The sequence below is a fragment of the Crocuta crocuta genome, unplaced genomic scaffold (assembly GCF_008692635.1).
Source record: "Crocuta crocuta isolate KB4526 unplaced genomic scaffold, BGI_CrCroc_1.0 scaffold270, whole genome shotgun sequence".
Lineage (NCBI taxonomy): Eukaryota > Metazoa > Chordata > Mammalia > Carnivora > Hyaenidae > Crocuta > Crocuta crocuta.
This window is the reverse complement of record NW_027527569.1, coordinates 3,904,658-3,928,167: the sequence shown is the minus strand read 5'-3', so window position 1 is coordinate 3,928,167 and position 23,510 is coordinate 3,904,658. Positions and strand designations below refer to the sequence as shown.

At 42.0% G+C, this 23,510-nt stretch overlaps 1 protein-coding gene across 3 annotated transcripts in view; it reads right to left on the bottom strand.

Moving 5' to 3' along the window:
• Nucleotides 1-17,376: 17,376 nt before the first annotated feature.
• Nucleotides 17,377-23,510, bottom strand: part of SLC17A5 (solute carrier family 17 member 5) — a 46,926-nt gene continuing 40,792 nt past the window's right edge. For 2 of the 3 annotated variants that reach the window (XM_077770300.1, XM_077770316.1), the window contains 2 exons: nucleotides 23,377-23,467; nucleotides 17,377-18,792 (listed from right to left, as the gene is read on the bottom strand). In XM_077770300.1, coding sequence (XP_077626426.1) covers nucleotides 18,655-18,792; nucleotides 23,377-23,467 — 229 coding nt within the window. In that variant the 3' untranslated portion in view covers nucleotides 17,377-18,654. The remainder of the gene's footprint in view (nucleotides 18,793-23,376; nucleotides 23,468-23,510) is intronic. The other variant, XM_077770307.1, reaches the window with a different exon arrangement.

Below are 23,510 nucleotides of genomic sequence, written 5' to 3'. Positions count from 1 at the left end.
ATATATTCTTCAGAAGCAGTATTCATAGGTGAGTGATACCTTCCAGGAATGAAAAATCATCAGAGATTTCTTTTTGTTTTTGGAAAGGAAATCATAAGAGTGAACATTTACACTAGCCTATGAGGGTTTCACATGCAGTTTAGAATGTGAGCCTTACAAAGCTGTGAGATTAACACCGAATGTTCATTTCAGAGACATGAAAACTGAGCCTCGCAGAGCCTCTGTGGCTTGCACACTGTCACGTAGCACCGAGTTGCAGAGCAGACCGCTGGTCCTGAAGCTACATTCTCCTCAGTGTCCCACGTTACCAGTTTTTCAGCCACTGGCGCACGACGCGTATTGTCCAAGGCAGATGGGAGGGAGGTTCGGCTAAGTGTGGCTCTGCCTTCCCTTCTAGTTTTGGGGCTTGGACCTGCGCGCTGTGAGCGAGCTGTACGCTTTGCCTCAGAGCAGGTTCATTCACACGCTGCCACCGCTTATAAGCAACACTCAAAGATGATCTGAGTTTACAAGCATTGTAACCTCCCGGGTGCCATTTTCCAGTCCATTTTCCTTGTTCCCCTCTTCAGTTTATGGCCCTGTGGTTGTTAGTGCTCCTGTCAATCTTTCTGACCTTTCCTCCAAATTCTTGCACCAGTTGACCTAGGACACCTGATCCCGTCTTCAGCAGCCTGCCAGGAAAAGCTGCCATATCACAGCGGAGAGGGTGGCTTCCTGAGCTGCCTCCTGGCAAAAGGCTCTTGCTTGTCCAGCTTTGGGCCAGACCCAGAGTCTATGGGTTTCAGGAGAGGTGACGAAGTGCTGTGACAACCGCCTGTGCTGGCAGGCAGAGCCTGTGCGGGCTTGCTCGAACGTGCGATACAGCAGCAGCTGCCCTGATAAGGGACCTCTGTGTCTCAAGAATGGCTGTGGCTGAACTGATCTCCCTGGGGGTGCTGTGGGGGGTGGGGAAGCTTTCACAAGCACTTTTCGGATCTTTACCTCTAATCCATTGGCAGTTGCCACTCCCATGCCTGCAGGATCTAAGAGAGCCAAGAGAATTAGCTGAAAAATCTCTTTTGAGGAGCATCTTGGTAGTGAAGCCTGGGCCCAGGGATGCCTGCAGACCTGGATTCAAGGGTTGGCTCTGATGTTGCGATGTTCTTGGAGGTCACGGAGAATGGACTCAGTCTGCCTTAAACAAAAAGGACATTTATTACTTTTCTTTTTCTTTTTTTCTTTTTTTAAATTAAAGAAAACATTTTTTTTTTTTTGAGAGAGTGCAAGTGAGTGAAGGGGCAGAGAGAGTGAGGGAGAGAGAGGAGTGGGGCTTACCCAAAGTGGGGCTCAAGCTCACCTGAAGTGGTGAACTCATGAACCATGAGGTCATGACCTGAGCTGAAGTCAGATGCTTAATGGCTGAGCCACCCAGGTGCTCATTTATAAAAATAAATGTTTATTTATTTATTTTTGAGAGAGAGAGAGAGAGTTTGTGCATGAGCAGGGGAGAGAGGCACAGAGAGAGAGGGAGAGAGAGAATCCTAAACAGGCCCTGCACTGTCAACATAGTGCCTGATGTGGGGCTTGAACCCATGAGCCATGACATTATGAGCTGAGCCGAAATCAAGAGTCAATACTTAATCAACTGAGACACCCAGGCACCTCTTTATTTTTCATAACCAGAGGTAGGGTGAGCTCAGGGTCCTGTGTGATCAGTGGCTCACTGATGTCCTTAAGAACATAGGGTCTTTTTGGTCTGCCTACTCCTATCATTCTCAATATTGTGTCATCCTAACACCAGCCCTGCCATTTCCCCCTCATGGTTCCAACATGGTTCCCACCGAGGCTGCCAAGCTAATCAAAACTATGGGCTTCCCTGGTCCCTACCAGCAGGCAGACAACTTTCCCAAACAGGGACTGTAAATCCTCTGCCTCAGTCTGATGGGCCCAGCTGAGGTCTCCAGACTACCGCGCCTGAACCAATATTGTTGCATGGGAATGCCATGTTGATGGGCTCAGACCTGCTTTGTCCAGTATGGAAGCTACTGGAAACATGTGGACTGGGTGCTTGAAATGTGTCTAGTCTTAATTAAGATATGCTCTAAGTGTAAAACAGTCATCATATTCTAAAAACTTTTGTCTCTGTCTCTCATAAGTAAAATATCTCTTTGATGTTTTTGTTATTGATTACATATTGAAATGATAACATTTTGGGCATATTTGGTTAAAACTTTATTAAAATTGACCCTACCTGCTTATGATTGATTGAGTGATTGATTTAGATGGGAGATTGCATTGACTAAATCTTTGAAAAATTTAATTCCAGTCTAGCTAACACACAGCGTTAGATTAGTTTCAGGTATACAACACAGTGATTCAGCAATTCTGTATCCACCTGCTTATTTTTACTTTTTAAATGTAGCTACTAGAAAATTTTCAATTATACATACCACTTGCCTTATATTTCTGTTGGGTAGCACTGGCTCAGACAAATCAGGGTCTACTTCTAGAACTAGAGAGGGACAAATATCTGAATAAAATCATAGTTCTTTTATAAGGAGGAAGTCTTTTCTTTTTGAAATAATCAATACATCATTTTTCTTTGCAGATATTTAACAGAGGATGGATGAAGGGCAAACAATGTGGGGCTATACATTCACTGAGAACTATTTATGTGAAAATGTGCTGTGCTAAGTGTTGTGGGGGAAAGAAATTGCTGACTGAGTAGGGGAGATAAGATATGTAGGCATGTGAGTGGTGCAGATAATAAAGGCTTTCGGATTTCAGGCTTTGGGGAGAGAATTTCTGTCTTGTGGGACAATGAAATGCCAGTTTGATCTGAGCCTTGAAGGTAGGTGGGGTGTTAATAAGAGAAGTCAAGTGGTGAGAGGTGGCTTGGGAGGCATTCCAGGTACAGGGAAAAGCACAGAGAAAATGCCAAGGAGGGGAAAGTACAAACTAGTGTTTTTTAGTTTAACTGAAGCTGAAGATTAGGTAAAAAGAAGACTGAGTCACACTGTGAAAGTCATACACCACTGGAGAGAATCCTAGTGGAAGCTTTATTCTGGGATGCCTGATGGGAGCATTTATTAAAGAGGTATGGGGGCGGGGCACCCAGGTGGCTCAGTCACTTAAGCATCTGACTCTTGATTTCAGCTCAGGTCATGATCTCATGATTCATGGGGTTGAACCTCTAGTTGGGCTCTGTGCTGACAGTACTGAGCCTGCTTGGGATTCTCTCTCTTCCCCCTCCCCTGCTTGTGCTCTCTTTCTCTCTCAATAAATAAATAAACATTAAAAAAAAAAGAGGTATGGGCAGCAGTAAAACACATCTTTAAGTAATTTAGCAAATGAGCCTAATTAATCTAGGCAACATCTCTCCTATTGCTCTTATGAAGTGTTCATAGGTCAGATCAGTACACTTTAGTGCTTGAGTGCATTGACCCCGGCTGGGATTTTAATCCTGGGTCCCCATCTCATCTGTGCAATTTATTAGAGGTGATATTTTGGGCAGTTTACTTCGCCTTTCTGCCTCAGGTTCCCTATCTGTAAGATGGGAAAGATAACAATATACTTACCTCATAAGGTTGTTGAGAAGATTAAATGTGCTAGTATATGTAACGTGCTTAGAACTTAGGGTGCGTGCACATAGTATGTACTTTTGAAGTTTGTTAAAAAAATTGGTTGGCTATTGCCGGCTGCACATCACTAGGCAGCTAGGATGCCACTGCTAGAAAACAAATCTGTTTTCAAAATCTGTGTATAAGTAATTACTATACTATGTATGTATATAAAGATATAAACTATACATGTATGTACGTAAAGATAATGCACAGAGAGAATCTGGGGGTGGGGGGTGGGGGTGGGGAAGAAATACCACTGTCAGGTCAGTCTGGCACAGTGAGGCTAGTTCCACATCCCTTGCAATGTTTGGTAACCCAGCTTTGCTGATGTCCACAGAAATTGTTGCAGCGTGCACAAATAAATTTTCAAGTATTTAACAAAAGCAGTGTGAAATACACTAACGAGGTCTGAGTGTTCTTTACAAAATAGGATATTTTTCAAAATGTGATGCTGAATCAGGCTTTATTTTCTTTTATTATTAAATTTTTAAATGTTTTATTAACTTTTGAGAGAGACAGAGAGTATGAGTGGGGGAGGGGTTAGAGAAACAGGGAGATACAGAATCCAAAGAAGGCTCCCGGCTCTGAGCTGTCAGCACAGAGCCTGATGCAGGGCTGGAACCCACAAACTAAGAGATCATGACCTGAGCCAAAGTCAGGCTTACCCGACTGAGCCACCCAGGTGCCCAGGGCTTCATTTTCTTTTAAAATTGCACCTCCACCTGCTTCATGCTCTTCCTCCTTTCCTTTCACTAGGAGAGTGTAAGAGGTGAAGAATGTTTTCTGACTTTATTTTATTTTATTTTTTTTGAATGTTTTCTGACTTTGGATAAATTTAGGAAAATTGCTCAAATCCCCCAAGGTGACCCTGTATGTAAACCAGGATGCTGGTTTGCCCCGGAGAAGTTTTTCTTCTGTTGTCTGGGTGCAATTATTCTTTCCCTCTCAAAAGTCTTGCTTTGGGGGCGGCTGGGTGGCTTAGTCGGTTAAGCGTCTGACTTTCGCTTAGGTCATGATCTCGCGGTTCCTGGGCTCGAGCCCCGCATCGGGCTCTGTGCTGACTGCCAGCTCAGAGCCTGGAGCCTGTTTCAGAGTCTGTGACTCCCTCTCTCTCTGACCCTCCCCTGCTCACGCTGTCTCTCTCTCTCTCTCTTAGAAATAAATAAAACATTAAGAAAATAAAAAAAAAGGTCTTGCTTTGGATGGTAAACTGCATAAAAGGAATAGTCACCCTCAGCTATAGGAAAAGAGGATTTGCATGTATTAGTGTATCTGGGGTTGAGGTATGTAACCCTGAGGGTATTACGTAACCCCATTATGTATGGGGCTAGTGTGTTCTCAGAGGTGGGGACGGAGGTTTAGAGGGGTAACTTTTGGGTTTGGACAGCATCCTGGCTTCTAGGCTGGCCAGAATCTCTCCTGGGCGGGTACAGGGTGGTTGGGACATCGGTGAGGAGGGGATGGCAAGCGTGGGTTGGACCCCAAGGTGAGGACTCCCTCCTCCATCAGAGTACATCCTCCAGGTCTCTGGTGCCGCTCCAGTCCACATTCGGAGCGGGCTCAACCCAGAGGAACCGCGTGGGCTGCACTGGGGCGCTCTGGAAACGCCTGGGTGGCTTGGCCCTGGCCTGCCCTGGGATATTGGGGGGACTTGGCAGAAATGTTCAAACTGGCCTGCCTGGGGCCGAGCGCTTCACAGCCTACCCACCGGCAAACACGTTGACAACACAAACCAGGGCATTAAAAACATTCTATTGATTTCCTAACCTTGGCTGCAGCTGCTATATTCCTGGAGAGTTAACTGAGTCCTGGACAAGAAATTCCAAACTCAACACATCCTGTGGTAGACAACTGATTGCATTTTCCAGAAATGATCTCCAAACCACCAGGCCTCGGGCCAACTTCATCTTCGAGACCTTGTTNCACCCTGCTGGGAAGTGCCCACGGTTCTTGTTTCGCCACCAAGTGGCTCAAATCTGGAGGATTTCGTTGGCGTCCAGGGTAAAACGATACGCGCGCTGTGAAGTGGGCAGAGTGCAGGGCATTCCGAGCTTTGGAAGAAGGAGTATGAATGGAACGTTAGTAATCCGCTCTTCAAAAAGTATTTCTTAGAGATATAAAATCCTTACGATGAAAGTGATAGACATTATCCTGGAGTAAGGGAGTGGAGAAAATAGCAGAACTAAATGGCATCCACCGCGGCGTCTGGGTTTTTGGCAAGTAAATGTGGGTCATTTGGCATGGCCTGTGGCCTGCCGTGAATATCAACAAGGGCCACTTTGTACCCAGGCTGAGGTGTGAAGTTTGAAGGGTGATGAAGCTGGGGGCAGGGCACCCCAGTCAGGGCCAGAGACCCTGGGTTTGGTGTTGAAAAGCCAGGGCAACAGTCAATTCCCCGCGGATCCCGAGTAGTTCTTTGTTTTTTGTTTTTTTTTAAAAAGGGTTTTTTTCCTGATTATAAAAATCTACTTCTATTTCTGAAAATTTAAATAAAAAAGTCCAAAGGAGAAAAGGAACGTAAATGACCTATTATCCCATTATCTAGAAAAAAATTACTAACATTGTGGTGTACGTGTTCAGTTTTTAAAAATTGCTGTGCAGGGGCGCCTGGGTGGCTTAGTCGGTTAAGTGTCCGACTTTCGCTTCGCGTCGGGCTCTGTGCTGACTGCCAGCTCAGAGCCTGGAGCCTGTTTCAGTTAGTGACTCCCTCTCTCTCTGACCTTCCCCTGCTCACGCTGTCTCTCTCTCTCTCTCTCCTAGAAATAAATAAAACATTAAAAAAATTGCTAATATTTTATTTAAACAAAAGTGGAATCACTATATTCAAGATAATTGAAAATATATGCCTACACAAAAACACCTGTTTGTGAATATTCATACTACCAAAAAAAGGAAACAATCCAAAATATGTTCATCAATTGATGAATGGATAAACGAGAAATGGTATATCCATCTACTGGAATATTATTTGGGAGTAAAAAGAATAAAGTGTCGGTGTGCCTGAGCGGCTCAGTGTGTTGAGCATAGTATGACTTTCAATTTCGCCTCAGGTCATGATCTCATGGTTTGTGGGATCAAGCCCCATGCCCCACACTGACAGTGCAGGACCTGCTTGGGATTCTCTCTCTCTCTCTCTCTATCTCTCTCTCTCTGTCTGCCCTTCTCCTGCTTGTTCTGTGTGTGTGTGTGTCTCTCTTAAAATAAACACTTTACAAAGAGGTTTTTAGGGGTGTCTGAGTGGCTCAGTCAGTTAAGCATCTGACTCTTGATTTTGACTCACGTGATGATGTCACAGTTCATGAGTTCAAGTCCTGCTTCAGGCTCTGTGCTGATGGTGTGGAGTCTGCATGAGATTCTCTGTCTGCCTCTCTCTCTCTGCCCCTCTGCCACTTATTCTCTATCTCTCAAAATAAACACATAAACATTAAACAAAGTTTTTTTAAAAAAGAAAATAAAATGTTGATACACACTACAAAATGGATGAACTTTGAAAACATTATTTGCTAAGAAAGAAGCCAGACACACAGACCGAATATTATGTGATTCCATTGCATGAAACGTCCAGAATAGGCATATTTATAGCCACAGAAAGTAGATTAGTGATTGGCAGGGGCTGGAAGGTAGGGGAGATGGGGAGTGACAGCTAATGTATACTGAGTTTCTTTGTGAGGTGATGAAATGTTCTGGAATTAGATATGGGACAGTTGCACAGCTCTGTGAATACACTAAAGACTACTGAATTGTACACTTTATTTATTTAAAAATTTTTAATATTTATTTATTATTGAGGAACAGAGAGAGATGAGCATGAGCAGGGGAGGGGCAGAGAGAGGGGGAGACACAGAATCTGAAGCAGTCTCCAGGCTCTGAGTTAGCTGCCAGCACAGAGCCCGACATGGGGCTTGAACTCACAAACTGTGAGACCGTGACCTAAGCCGAAGTCAGACAACTTAACCAAGTGAGCCACCCAGGCGCCCTGAATTGTACACTTTAAAAAAGGTGGATTTTGTGTGAATTATATCTCAATAAAGCTGTCATGTAAAATTAACAAAAAATATAATTACACTGTACTTGGTAATATATTATGAATATTTCTCTAATATTCCCAGTTAACAGGCCTTCTGTGACTTTTTTGCATTTTTATTTTTATTTAAATTTAAATTTTAGTTAACATACAGTGTAATACTGGTTTGAGGAGTAGAATTCAGTGATTCATCACTAACATACAACACCCAGTGCTCATCACAACAAGTGCCCTCCTTAGTACCCATCACCCATCTGACTCATCTCTCCCCCACCTCCCTCCATCAACCCATAGTTTCTCTATCATTAACAGTCTCTTGACATTTGCTTCCCTCTCTTTTCATCCCCCCTTCCATATGTTCACCTGTTTTGTTTCTTACATTTCATATATGAGTGAAAACATATGGTATTTGTCTTTCTCTGATTGACTTATTTTGCTTAGCATAATATACTCTAGCTCCCTCTACATCATTGCAAATGGCAAGGTTTCATTCTTTCTTATGTCTGAGTAATACTCTGTTGCGTATATATATATATATGTACATATATATATTTATATACCCCACATCTTTTAAAAAATTTTCATTTATTTTGAGAGAAAGCATGAGCCAGAGAGGGGCAGAGAGAGAGAGAGAGAGATAGAGAGAGAGAGAATCTCAAGCAGGCTCCGCACTGTCAATACAGAGCCTGAAGTGGGGCTCAAACTCAGAAACCGTGAGATCATGACCTGAGCAGAAACCAAGAGCCAGATGTATAACTGATTGAGCCACCCAGGCACCCCCACATCTTTATCCATTCACCAGTCGACGGACACTTGGATTCTCTCCATAGTTTGGCTATTGCTGATAATGCTGCTGTAAACAATGGGGTGCATGTACCCATTCGAATTTGCATTTTTGTATCCTATGGGTAAAGAGCTAATAGTGCAACTGCTGGATCATAAGGTAGTTCTATTTTTAGGTTCTTGAGGAACTGCCATACTGTTCTCCAGAGTGGCTGCACCAGTTTGCATTCCTACCAACAGTGCAGGAGTGTTCCTCTTTCTCTGAATCTTCTCCAAAACCTGTGGCTTCTTGTGTTGTTAATTTTAGCCATTCTTACAGGTGTGAGGTGGTATTTCATTATGATTTTGATTTGTATTTCCCTGATGATGAGTGATGTTGAGCATCTTTTCATTATCTGTTAGCTGTCTGGATGTCTTCTCTGGAAAAGTGTCTATTCATGTCTTCTGTCCATTTCTTAACTGGTTTATTTGTTTCTTGGGTGTTGAGTTTGAGAAGTCCTTTATAGATTTTGGATACTAACCCTTTATCGGATATGTGGTTTACAAATATCTTCTCCCATTCTGTAAGCTGCCTTTTACTTTTGCTGATTGTTTATTTCACTGTGCAGAAGCTTTTTATCTTAATGAAGTCCCAATAGTTTGCTTTTCTTTCCCTTGCCTTCAGCGATGTATGTAGTAAAAAGTTGCTCGAGCCAAGGTCAAAGAGGTTGCTGCCTGCGTTCCTGTGTTCTCCTCTAGGATTTTGATGGTTTCCAGTTTCACATTTAGGTCTTTCACCCATTTTGAATTTATTTTTGTGTATGGTGTAAGGAAGTGGCCCAATTTCCTCCTCTACATGTCGCCATTAGTTTCCCCAACACCATTTGTTGAAGAGACTGTCTTTTTTCCATTGGATAGTCTTTCCTGCTTTGTCAAAGATTAGTTGACCATATAGTTGTGAACTTGTCAGGTGTCCCTCACAGTTTCATTTATTTGTTGACATTTTCTTTAAAAAAAAATTTTTTTTTAAATATTTTATTTCTGAGAGAGAGAGGCAGCGTGGGGAGGGTCAGACAGAGAGGGAGACACAGAATCTGAAGCAGGCTCCAGGCTCTGAGCTATCAGCACAGAGCCCGATGCGGGGCTCAAACCCACGAACCATGTTATCATGACCTGAGCCAAAGCCGGGCGCTTAACTGACTGAGCCACCCAGGCGCTCCTGATATTTTCAGTTTTAATTATCAAAGTGATGTACATTCACTGTAAAAAGATATTAAATAATGCAGAAGAGTGACAATTAGAAAGTAAAATATTTCTTTCCCTGTCCAACTTCAACATTTTCAGAGTACCGCTTAAAAATTATTTCTATCTCATACTCTTGTATTCATAGATATGTATGTTCAGGAGAAGCCCACTGTCTTGTTAAATAAAACACTTACCCCCGTCTCTACTCTCATGCTCCTTCCCTGCATTGCCACTCACTCTAATGTGTTTATTATATGTTCTTAATTATGCATGTATCTTTGGAAATATCCTATTTTTTTGTGTAGGTTTTTAATTTTCAGAAGTGGTATTTTGCTATAAGTCTTCATTTTACCCAACACTTCTTGAGGTCTCTGCATGTTTCTGAGTGATATTATTCCATAGGACATATGTGACACATTTAACTCATGTTTCACTAAACAGGGACACCTCGGTTGCCTACAAGTCTGTCACAATAAACAGGGTGGTGCATGTGCTGCCTTACATACTTGAGGAAGAATCACGCTTGGACATATAACCAGGTGCGGGCATTATATGAGGTCAAAGGACATTTTCTTACTTAAGGACAAACATTTCGCTTTCTGGAACAGACATGCCAGTTTACTTTCTCTCTGCTTTCCTTATGGACAAGACTTTTCATCTCTCCACATCCTTTGCTAATACTTGGTACCATCAAACTTTCTAATTTTTGCTAATCTGGTGGGTCTAAATTAATGTCTCATCCCAGTTTTAGTTTATGTTTCTTCTTGTTTTTATAAATACCAAGGAGTTTGATCATTTGTCCATGTACTTGTTTTATATCTGGTCCTCTGTTAATTGAGTGGTCTATTCATTGTTGGCTCATTTTTCTCTTGGGTTTTCTGACTTTTTCTTGTTGACCTGCAGGAACTATTTGAATATTCTAGATATTAATCTCTTATACTGACAAGGTGTTGCAATCTCTCCTCTAGTCCGTCAGCCATTTACTTTCGTATCTTCTGCTGAACACAAGTACTTAATTTAACATAGTGAAATCCATATAATTCCACCCCCCCCCATTTCTAGGCTCTAAAGGTATTTTCCAATTTTTTTCTATTTAGCTTCTAACTTTACATTGTTACTATTAACAGATATTTTTCTATATGTTTATCAACACTTACATAATTTGGCAACAAAAATATGATAAAACAATGTATATTGTTAGGTACTCTCTTCCTACAACTTTCTCCTATATTTCTATCCAGATCTTTCTGACTTTTTATTTATTTAATTTTATTTTTTAGTGTTTATTTTTGAGAGAGAGAGAGAAAGAGAGAGACAGTATGCACGAGTACAAGTGGAGGAGGGACAGAGAGAGAGGAGAAACAGAATCTGAAGGAGGCGCCAGGGTCTGAGCTGTCAGCACAGAGCCTGACATGGAGCTTGAACTTACGAACCTTGAGATCATGACCTGAATTGAAGTCTGACGCTTAACGTTCTGAGCCACCCAGGCACCCCAATCTATCTCACTTTTTAATGGCTACATAACATTCTCTATGAACATATCCTAACTTATTTAACAATTTCTTTATTGATGGAAAATTGACAATATTCCAAAAAAAACGCTTAGTGCTTGTTCAAGTATTTTTTAGGCTAGATTACCCTAAGTATGATTGCTAGTTCAATGAATATATTGATTTAATTTTGACTTACTGACAAATTACTTCACAAAAATCTTGTAATGTTTTTTATCCCTGTCAGTAGTGTTCAGACATGCTTTCTAATGGAGACAGCATAGCATAGGATTAGAGAGGCTGCAGTTCCTCATCTGTAAAGGTGGATCTAATATCTACACAACAGGGCTGTGGGGAGAATTCAGTCAACTCAGTACCAGGCATCAATTCTCCACTCTAGGATATTTATAAATATTGTTATTTATTATATTATAATATTAGATACTTCTATACCCAATTTTGAACACATCTTTACTGTTTCCTCAAATAACTTAGTTTTTATTCAGTTGACAGTCTCAGATACTTCTGGTTCAATCCATTCCACCCTGTTAGTCTTTCCCATCTCCTCAGACTTACAATGGAAGAATGCGGACTTGGAAGATTTAATAATGTACACCTCGTGCCTGCTTTCTCCTCTGGCCAGTCTAACCCGGTGAGAAAAAACCACCATTGCTCCTTATCAGCCTCATTGTGTTCCATCTTACTCTGTGGGTCAAAGGCAAGGGCAAAAGGAGTGTCTGGTGTCTGAGAGACCCTCCCAGAAAGAACAGAAGCCAGGGACGTGGGCAGTGACTCTATAGCTACCATTCCTGCTGTCAGTAAAGGCTGAAAATGGGTGATGGTTAGAGCCCTCCCTGGAAGGGGAGCCTGTCACAGACACAGAAATGAGGAAAACGTGGGTGAGGAGGTAGAAAAGACAAGATGAGGTTTTGGACTTATTTTTCTCTCCTACATTCTGAACTTTCACTTCCCAATGGGAACTGAGGTCCCCCCAAATTCTTGCTTCCCATCCCATAATTTTTTTTAAGTTTATTTACTTATTTTGAGAGAGAGAAAGACAAGGAAGGAGAGGGAGAGAATCTTAAGAGGGTGGGGCTTGATCTCATGAACTGTGAGATCATGACCTGAGCCTAAATCAAGAGTCAGACACTTAATCCACTGAGCCATCCAGGCACCCCCCATCCCATTATTTGAAATAATATGGTTTATGGAAACAAGACTAGAAAATGAACAGCTCTCCTGAAGGGAGTTTATTTTTCAGTAACAGAACAGAGAGGGAAGGTTGGTCTGTCACACCACACCAGTGTCCTAATCCTTGAAAATTTCAAACTAGTATGTGAGTAGAAATAATGAGTTCAGTGTTTTCACAGAAGCAACTGAATTGTGTCCTGGCATACTTAAGTTTATAGAAAACATTAAAAAAAAATCTGTAGTCCTATAAAACAAACATGGAACAATTAAATATCCCCTAAAGTCACACATGGCGCAAAGATAATGATATAACATTCCCAGCTGCAGTTGCTTTGAGGCAGGGCTAATTTTACAGCTAAGGAGAAGGTAAGTATATTTTGTGCCCTTGTGCACAAGGCTTCTTTATAGGAATCTTTTAAATTAATAAGCATAATTTTGTTCTTCAGACAAAAATCAGTAATTTGATTCTGTGCTAGGGACAGATATTAAGGGATTTTTCTTTGGCCTAATGTAATGGTTAAAGCCAGTGGGCTTATTTGGTTGAAGTTGGCATTGGGAGGCTGAGTCCCTGCAAGGGCCATAGACCTCTCCATTAACAAGTCTGATCCCAGCTTTCAATCGGTCTTGTCCCTACATTTGCAAGGTGATGGTGAGTATTGAGGTGGTGTATGTGGCAGTGCTATACAAATGCCTTGGTCTCTGTGGTTCTCTGTAGCTGGTGATGATCACCAAGAGAATCCTGTGAATGCCCCTGGATCAACTTCCTGCCGTGGAGGAAAGAACAGCTCAAAGCACTGCAGACATCTCAAGTATCTTCTTGGTGTTAAAAAATAAAAAAAGTGCCTTATGACAAATAGCGTGTAGGTCATTTATCCAATATGCACATTTGAAGTTCCTGTAACAGCCTCCTCATACTTCACACAGAATAGTTCTTGAGCAATGAAAAGACCAGACTATGTATCCTAACCAGATCACCTTCAGTCTCAACCAAACTTCGGTGGCAAGCTCGTTTCAGACTGGGCAGTGAGCGTGAAGTCATTGAAACGCTTCAAACCGGGGCTGTTTGTGGTGCTCTACAGGAAGACAGGGGTCAGGATGCACACTTGATGCTGACAGGCCATGACTTGTTTGAAATGCTAGCATATTTCAGGAGGTCCTGCCAAAAAGAGCACTTCAGGAAAAGATTTAATGTGATATTCAGGATGGTAAGACTCCCCCCTGCCCGAAGTGCAGCCTGTCAGCATGAAGGCACGAGTGAGGGGAAACAGGGCATTTAAATGCTTCTCAGCTCAGTTGTACATTAATGGCTTCTCACTTTACCAGCACAGGACTGGCAGTGACGTGGAACTTCTAAGTTTCCTCCTCCTGCAACATCAAGATAAAGTGAAAGTAAACAGGCGCTTGGAAAGTTACTAGTGTTTTTCCTCATCAAAGCACATGAAAAAGGGTGGCAGAAAAGTTATTACATTTCTTTTGCTTTCAGTAATAGGTGTTCTCACAGCATTTCATGGCAGAAGCTTCTAGAAAGTGTTTTCTTTATTAAAAAAAATTTCTTTTTTAATGTTTAGTTTTGAGACAGAATGAAAGTGGGGAAGGGGCAGAGAGAGAAGGAGACACAGAATCTGAAGCAGGCTCCAGGCTCCAAGCTGTCAGCACAGAGCCCGACACTGGGCTCAAACCCACAGACCATGAGATCGTGACCTAAGCTGAAGTCAGCTGCGCAACCAACTGAGCCACCCAGGCGCCCCTAGGAAGTGTTTTCTCTATTACTCCCTTAGAGCACATACTTTTTATATTTGTCTTTTCTGTGTATGGTTACTCTAAAAGGCAGAGGCGTCTGAAAAGGCTTTGTGACCCGTCTTAATTTACATTTCTAGGAGACAGAGAATTTATTCTTTAACTCAAATTAGACATTGACCCTCAGGTCTATGCCTCTGAGACAGTAACCAGTGCTTTTCCAGAGAGGAACTAGGCTACTTCCTATGGTGCTCTTCCTGCCTTCAAATTTAAATACTCTTACCAATATTTTCCTGTTGAGGGAGTTTTATTTAGAACAGTGGTAAACTGCCCTTAGAGAGGAGATTATTCACTTTGCAACAGGGACTAAATTCAAACATGTCTATTTCCGATTTCTTGAAAATGAAACAGGCTGAAGCGAGGGCATTGCAATGGTTAATACAGACTGCTGACTTCAGTGTTTGTCTCCATTTCTTTCATAACTCTCATTCTCAAGGTCAGCCGGCACACTCATTTCCACTGGATTTGATTGTTGGGTGGATAATGATGTTTTTACATGGAAGGTTTCAAAGGCTGGAATCTATGAAGGAAAATGTTTGATAAATCATAATGGGAGCTCAATGAGAGAAGGGATTTGCTTTTCCTCACTGTTGTATCCTGGGTGCAAAGAACAAAGCCTAGCTCATAATGAATGCTCAATAAATATTTGCTGCATAACTGGCAGTAATATTTTGCTGATCTAGAACCAAGCTGTTCTCAGATACGTACTTTAAAAACCACTTACCAATGACTGCCACTTATACCTTATTTTGAGTTTGGCATATCATTTTTTCATTGAAAGGTATTGGTGTTGGCACATTTATTCAACTGTTATTTTTTGAGAAAAAACATTGAAAAGAATGTCATAGGAGATGAAATATCAATGTATAGTCCATTTAAAAAATTTAATATTTTATTTATTTTTGAGAGACAGAAATAGAGACAGCGTGAGCAGGGGAGGGTCAGAGAGAGAGGGGGACACAGAATCAGAAGACAGGCTCCAGGCTCTGAGCTAGCTGTCAGCACAGAGCCCAACACAGGGCTCGAACCCATGAACTGTGAGATCATGACCTGAGACGAAGTCGGACACTTAACCGACTGAGCCACCCAGGCACCCCCAATGTATAGTCTATTTAACCAAAGGATGATTTACTAAACATTTATTAAGCAACTAAAATATTAAGACAAAGCATATATTGTTACAAGGGAGACCATGCTGAGATGAATCAAATGCACTCTGTTCTCAAGATGCTTGTCATGACTCTAATAGGGAGATTAGCCACAGATTGGTGTTCACACGTATTAAAAAGAAAAGGCCATGGAGAAGAAAGGGCACCAAGGAGTTTGAGCTCCAGGAAGACCTGCAGGGAGAGAAAGGACTGTGTCAAATGCATATCAGTGCCCTTATTGCCTAGCAAAGAGTAGATATTCCTGTTTGTTGAATGAATGAATGATCTCTTCCTCACAACAGAGGCTGAGTCCTTGAGTTTAAAATATAGAAAAAACTCAAATAAATAATGTTTCAGTGGATCAGAGGAAGAGACCACATCTAGATCAGGGAGAGTGGAGGAAGTCAAGGGTCATGGAGGTGGGGACAAAATGAGTTGCCAGGTCCAAGGAATGAAATTGGTAAAGGTATGGAGGGGAAGGACAATGGAGAGCAGGTGGGGGGAGGGTTCAGTAGCTGTAGCCGGATATAGCTGGTGGATGTGTGGTGGGAGAAGATGATGGAGTAAGTGGCCCTACAAGTGAGGAGGGTAGGCTGCTGGGTGGCTTACTGGGCAGGCAAAGGGAAGCTAGGGGGCTTCAGCTTGGGGGAGCATCCTGATCAGGGAGATGAAATGTGTTGGGACCAATGACTCAGCAGTGGTGGGAAGTTGGGCAAAAGATCAGATTCAAGGCCACTTAACTTTTTTATTCCAGGTAGAAACAAAATCAGAGATCTTATTTAGAAGATAGGAGAGGGATTTAAAAAAATTCCTGAGACTTGAAAAACTGGAATGGAAAAGACAGGTGGTTAATTATACCCTGGTTTGGGAGTGGGGTGGAGGAGGACAGAGGAGGAAGATTGCTCCTAACAGGAATAAGGAAGTGGTGGGGCGCCTGGGTGGCTTAGTTGGTTAAGCGTCCGACTTTCGCTTAGGTCATGATCTCGCGGTTCGTGGGTTCGAGCCCCGCGTCGGGCTCTGTGCTGACTGCCAGCTCAGAGCCTGGAGCCTGTTTCAGTCTGTGACTCCCTCTCTCTCTGACCCTCCCCTGCTCACGCTGTCTCTCTCTCTCTCCTAGAAATAAATTTAAAAAAAAACATTAAAAAAATTAAAAAAAAAAAAGAACAAGGAAGTGGTGGGTTTTGTTGGGGATGGAGGTAAGGGAGAGAGGTTACATTTCCAAAAGTCCTACGTGCAGAGAACACAGCCAGTGGGGACGTGGGGTGGGCAGTTAAAAACCTGGTGGTGACTGCACAGTGGCTTGAGTAGCTTGAGCTTTTGTTTCTTTTTTTTTTTTTGAAGTGATGTTTTTATTTGAACAGCTATGTTGCCACATTTGGTAAAGTGAAAATTAATTCTCCTTCCCACCCATGGTTGCCTATTTTTCTCTCTTCAGAGGTAATCTGTTTCCAGTTCCTTGAATATCGGTGTAAGGATATACTGTATGTACCTGTTATTTTTTTTTTTTGTCTCCAGAGAAATTTGTTTTTTAAAAATTTTTTTTATAAATGTTTATTTTTTGAGGCTAGAGAGAGAGAGCATGCGAGCAGGGGAGGGGCAGAGAGAGAGGGGTATAGAGGATCCAGAGCAGGCTCTGCACTGACAGCAGGGAGCCTGATGTGGGGCTCAAAGTCATGAACTGTGAGATCACAACCTGAGTCGAAGTTGGATGTTCAGCCGACTGAGCCATCCAGGTGCCTCTTGTAGTTCTGTTCTTAAAAGCTAGAAAAGAGTATTTTTGAGGCAGGAGGAAAAGAACAAGAAGAGAGAGAGAGATTGAAGAAGCAAATTACAGGGGAATTACTGAAGCAAGTTCTTAGAGGAGGTAGGAGAGGATACAGCCTGTGGTGCAGGCATACACTTGGGGGAGAAGAGCGGGTCCTTTGCAGAACTAGGAAGGGCAGGTTGAGGGCAACAGAGATTTCTAATGCTGGATCACTTAGAGGGCCTACGTCTCCTTGGTTTGGTGATGGCACAGAGACATGTAGAGGTAGATTGGTGGCTTGAGGAAGACGGCAGAGATGTAAAATAGCCACTCTAGACACTAGAAAATACCATAGAATTATCAGATCCAAAAATCAATCCAAAAATGTTTAATTTTGATGATTTATAAAAGAAATATCACCATAGCAACTTAAAACTATTTACAAATTTAAAAATAAATTTACAGAAATGTATCCACATCATATTACAGCAAACAGTTGAGTTAAAATGTTACAGATAGTGTTGGACAAAGATAACAAAACATAAATCAAGTTCTAAATCACATAAATGCCCTCAAAGCATGCTCAAAAACCACTGGAAGATGGTTCAGGTAGAAACTGGAAAACCTGACTCAGGAGCCGAAAGTAAGGATGATTATACCACCGGTTGTAGGGATGTGACCAAATAAATGTCACTTTAACTTAAACTGCAGCCAGAAGCTTACATGTAGTCAAATGGAAAGAAATGTGAGAATTAAAAAAAACTTTTTAAAGCTTATTCTGGTGGAAGCCCATAGAACACAGGACTTGGAAATTTCTATTCTGATCTGTCAGAAGGTAGTTCTAACCAAGGGTGATATTACTTGTGGTTAACTAGGCATCACACTGTCCTTTGGCCAGGTTACACACCAAACAGTATTCCAGTGAGTTGGGTGGGGAGGGAGAAGCCTGAGGATGCGACCGACCACAGCGGCGGTGGGGCTTGCTGCCCAGGGCTACTCAGGGTTTCACCTGCACGGTAACAGCCCCCGGGGGGGGCAGAACACTATCTGAAGAGTTGGCACGGACCCTGGTCTTGGACGCTGCCGCCGATAACTGCCGGGCACTGTCCCTGAAGCCCTGAAGGGAATGCTCGGCAGCTGCCTGGGCACGCTTCCCTCAGCCTGGCTGCCAGGCCAATTACGCAGTGGCCGGGAGCTCCGTGGAGATGCGACCATCTGAGAGCTAAGTGTGAAGACTGCTGCCGACCACTCATTCTTATGAGGAAAGTGGTCAAAACTTGGTGTTTGCCAAGACCTGAGAATTATTATCTAGTTTAATTAATCAAAGGTATAGAGGGGTTCACTTCAGCTCATTCCTTTACGTATGGCCCTTAGAATAAACGGAACTCCCCTTCCTTATATTGCCTGATTTACAGTCAGATGTGTGACCCTCAAGTGTTAAGTTCCAGGATACATGTTATTAATAATTAAAAATAGCTAATTTTACTAATCTGGCAACTTGTGGCATTTCATAATTACAAGCCTTTAAAATTTAATACAAGTACAATTTTTTCTTATCCATTGAATGCATACACATTAATATCAAAGGCACTTTTAGGTTACATGATCAACAAAAATACATCGATCGAGACAGCATTATTTACTTGTTCCTTCAGTTTCTGTGTCCATGTTGATCATCGAGAGCCCAGTTTTGCACTTCACCTTTGCCGAATAGTGTGAAGAAAATGGCACCAAACACATTAATAGTAGCAGCAATGCAGAAAACGGTTTGCCATTCTCTAATAGTGTTCTATAGAAAGAAAGAAAAATATGCAGATGAGAAAGAACTTTGTTTACAGTCCGCTTTATAGAAAAGGTGGTGTCACAAGACTGTTAACAACAGTAGTGCTAATCATAAAAGCCTCATGCTGGAAACAGCCCAAATGTCCATCAATAGTGAAATTGTGCTCTATCTGTTCGATGAATACTATACATGATGAAAATGAATGAGCTACAATATCGATGCACATCACTAACAAAATGTGAAGCAAAAGAAGCCAGACCTAAAAGAGGGTGTACTGAATGACTTTTACAACTTTGTGCAAATTTATCAGCTTAGGATGTATATATTTTAAAAATACTGTAATGCTTCAATAAAAAGCTTACTCAAAATAAAACGTGTGGCATATCTTTCCATCATGTGTTACTAGGAAAGTAGTATGCCTGCCCATCATGTATGTCTCAAGTTCTCAGGTGGGAAGTACAAGGGGCAATCAAGTCAGGATGAGTTAAGATGGACTCTGAAGTTCAAGTTTGAGGCCTGGCACACAGAGCTCTTGAATGGCACACAAAACAGGACGCGTGTGGGATTTGCCAGTTAAGAGATCAACAAAACACAATTGTTTGGCATCTAATCCGGTGGTATGAAAACATTAGGCAGTTAGCTAATTTCTGGGTCATGTGACTAACTTAAACAACCATCTTTTGGATTTTGCAATGTCAGTCTAACCAGAATGCCGGTTTGCAGCATTTAAAGGAGAAAAAACAAGTAGAACTGGTAACGAGAAAGAAAAAGGAGGCTAGTATGAGGTCATTCCTTTAGGAAAAAAAGGAAAGTCACGGAGAAAGAAAGCACTCTGCTGTTAAGTTATACTTATCTGAGATGCATGTATTTTGGGGAAAAAAAAATCTTAGAAATGCATCTTAAATTTTAGTATGCAAACAATGTGTTTTTAAATTTTTTCAAAATGTTTTATTTATTTCTGAGAGAGACAGCGTGAGCAGGGGAGGGTCAGAGAGAGGGAGACACAGAATCTGAAACAGGCTCCAGGCTCTGAGCTGGCAGTCAGCACAGAGCCCGAAGGGGGGCTTGAACCCACAAACTGTGGGATCATGACCTGAGCCGAAGCTGGATGCTTAACCGACTGAGCCACCCAGGCGCCCCACCAATGTGTTTTAAAAAAAAATTTTTAAAATACATTTATTTATTTTTGAGAGAGAGAGAGAGAGACAGAGTGTGAGTGGGGAAGGGGCAGAGAGAAAGAGGGAAACAGAGAATATGAAGCAGGCTCCAGGCTTTGAGCTGTCAGCACACAGCCCAACATAGGGCTAGAACTCATGAACCATGAGCTCATGACCTGAACCGAAGTCAGACACTTACCTGACTGAGCCACCCAGGCACTCCACGAACAATGTAGATTTTATTTGTACTTGAGTCATTCCACAAAGTTTTTGAGGCAGTGCAGTAACTTTTAATTGTGAGCCATTACAATTTTAAAGGCAAATGTGTTTTTCCCTTTAAAAAATATCCTTTTAGGAGTGCCTGGGTGCCTCAGTTGGTTAAGCCTCCGACTTCAGCTTAGGTCATGATCTCACAGTTTGTGGGTTCGAGCTCTGCGTCGGGCTCTGTGCTGACAGCCAGCTCAGAGCCTGGAGCCTGTTTTAGATTCTGTGTCTTCCTCTCTCTCTGACCCTCCCCTGTTCACGCTGTCTCTCTCTCTCTCTCAGAAATAAATAAAACATTAAAAAAATCCTTTTAATAACATTAAACAAATGCTATAATAGCATATCCAAAATTCAGTTCAGTTCTCACTTTACATTCAAGACTTTAATTGAAGAATCTGGATTTCCCTAGCAGAAATGCTACAATTATCCATAATAAGTAAAATTAATATCTGATAATATGTTGACTTAAGTTTGAGTTGCCATAATGCTTCATGAATAAGGTTAAATATTTCTGATGTGTCCATATATATTATATATTTTTTGATGTGTCTATATTGAGACACAGAATCTTAAAAGAAAAAAAAACTTTTCCCAACATCCCTATTTAAAAAAAATTGTTTTTAATGTTTATTTTTTGGAGAAAGAGAGAGAGATGAGTGTCAGCAGGGGAGGGGTAGAGAGAGAGGAAGACACAATCTGAAGCAGGCTCCAGGCTCCGAGCTGTAGCACAGAGACCAACACAGGGCTTGAACCACTTACTGTGTGAGATCATGACTTGAGCGAAAGTTGGAGACTTAACCGACTGAGCCACCCAGGTGCCCCTCAACATCCCTTTCTAATAAATGATACAAAACAGTAATAAGGAGGCACCGATTCATTTAAGTAGGGAATTAGAAATGGTGAGAGCAGAGAAGAAATAAGAACACAGCGGTGAATACATATACGTCCAAAATCAGTATATCTGGTAATAATAAAGTTTGTAAGCATATCCTGAAATTCTAAGGATTCGATGGTGTTAATTTGATTAGAGACAAAGAGAGGATGAAGTCTCTTTTAGACATTTAGAGTTAGCCTCTTGAAGAATATATTTCACCAGGCATTAGATTGTTTTAAACAGTAAAAAACTGGAGCTGGAGGTCGCTGATTTTTATTTCTCACACATTGTGGGCAACTTTGACAGTGCCGAGTCTCTGCTTCCTGATGTGGCACCACGCTGCCTCCCTGCTCCAGACCCACCAACCCTGGGCCCCGGGAGGGGAGCTCAGTGCCCTTCCCGCACCCTACCCACTCCTCCAGGGCTCCTTTCCCACAGACTGCGTGTTCTCTCCCCTGTCTCTCTCTAGCCCACAGCACTCTGCACACATTTCTTTTCCTGCAGCATTCGCCACTCTGTACTTTACTTGATTGCATACAATCTCTAAATGATGAGTTTCTCAAGTGTAGAAGCTTGTCATTTTGCCTCTGGATCCTTAGTACCTGGCATATTAATAAGCACTCAAGAAATGCCTATTTAGGGGCACCTGGGGGGGTCAGTTGGTTCGGTGTCCAACTTTGGCTCAGGTCATGATCTCACTGCTCCTGAGTTTGAGCCCCACATCCGGCTCTGTGCTGACAGGTCAGAGCCTGGAGGCTGCTTTGGATTCTGTGTCTCCCCCTCTCTCTACCCCTCCCCTGCTCATGCTCTGTCTCTCTCTCAAAAATAAATCAACATTAAAAAAATGTAATAACAAAAATCTTAACAGGTGAAAAAATGTAACAAATTATTTAAGATGCAAAATTTGGACTCAAGTTTGGTTTAATAAACCAAATGTTCTGAGTATTGTGGAAATTAAGCAAGATTTTTTAAAAATAACCAGTTAAGGGCACCTGGGTGGCTCAGTCAGTTAAGCATCGACTTTGGCTCAGGTCATGATCTCACGGTTTGTGGGTTTGGGCTCTATATTGGGCTCTGTGCTGACGGCTCAGAGCCGGGAGCCCGCTTTGGATTCTGTGTCTCCCTCTCTCCCTGCCCCTCCCTCGCTCGCACTCCTTCTTTCTCTCTTTCAAAAAATAAACATTAAAAAAAAGAAATGCCTGTTCAATACATGCTAGACTATTTCAGGGCTCCTAACTTAGAAGGCAGCCCACTCAATATAGTAGACAGCTTGAAACAGGAAATTTTCCTATTGTGTCCTCATTACTTCTCTCCATCTGTCTTTGTGGAACTGCTGAGAATAAGTCATCATCTTCTGTGCAGCGGTCCTTCAGTGTGTGAAGACACCTCTCATGCCTTCACACGTCTTCTGCTCCTCTCAGTATTCATCATTTTGCCTGTTCTTATTCATTTCCACATGACCTCCTGACATCTCTCTCACCTTTGTGGACCCACTTCTTGAATAATGTTACATTGCCAGCTTATTTGTTCAAATCAAAGACACAAGATATTGTATAAAATCATGACTTAAAAAAATTTTTTTTATAGCTTTTATTTATTTTTGAAACAAAAGAGAGACAAAGCATGAGCGGAGGAGGGGCAGAGAGAGGGGGAGACACAGAATCTGAAACAGGCTCCAGTCTCTGAGCTGTCAGCACAGAGCCGACGCAGGGCTTGAACCCACGAACCGTGAGATCATGACCTGAGCCTAAGTCAGATGCTTAACAGACTGAGCCACCCAGGTGCCCCAAAATCATGAGTTTTAAGTATGTGTGTGGTGTCAGCTACAACATCTTCATTGAATTTAGTTCTATTGTTCTGTCTAAAATCCAAAGAGTGTTCTTTGAAAATAGACTTTCCTATCCATTATGGCATTTAGCTTTTTGTTGATATAAGGAATTGTGTAAGAATAAACATTCAGGGTGCTTGAGTGGCTCAGTTGGGCATCCACCTTTGGCTCAGGCCATGGTCTCACGGTTCTTGGGTTCAAGCCCCGTGTTGGGCATTGTGCTGACAGCTCAGAGCCTGGAGCTTGCAACGGATTCTGTCTCCCACTCTCTCTGCCCCTCCCCATCACACGTTCTGTCTCTCACTCTCTCTCTCAAAAAGAAATAAACATTTAAAAGAGTAAAAAAAAAAAGAATAAACATTCAGAATTTTACTTTTAATTAAAATACACTCAATACCTGACACAGATGTGCAGGTTCAAATGAACTGTGTAGACCTTTGTAGTTTATAAGCAAATTATCTACTTACATCAGGGGTCAGACTTTTAGCAATGACAGGCCCAATCATTCCTGGAATAGTGGCAAATGTATTTGTGATGCCCAGGAGGATACCAGCATACCTGAAGAAACATTTTCATAGAGGTTTATTATTGTGTTAGACAT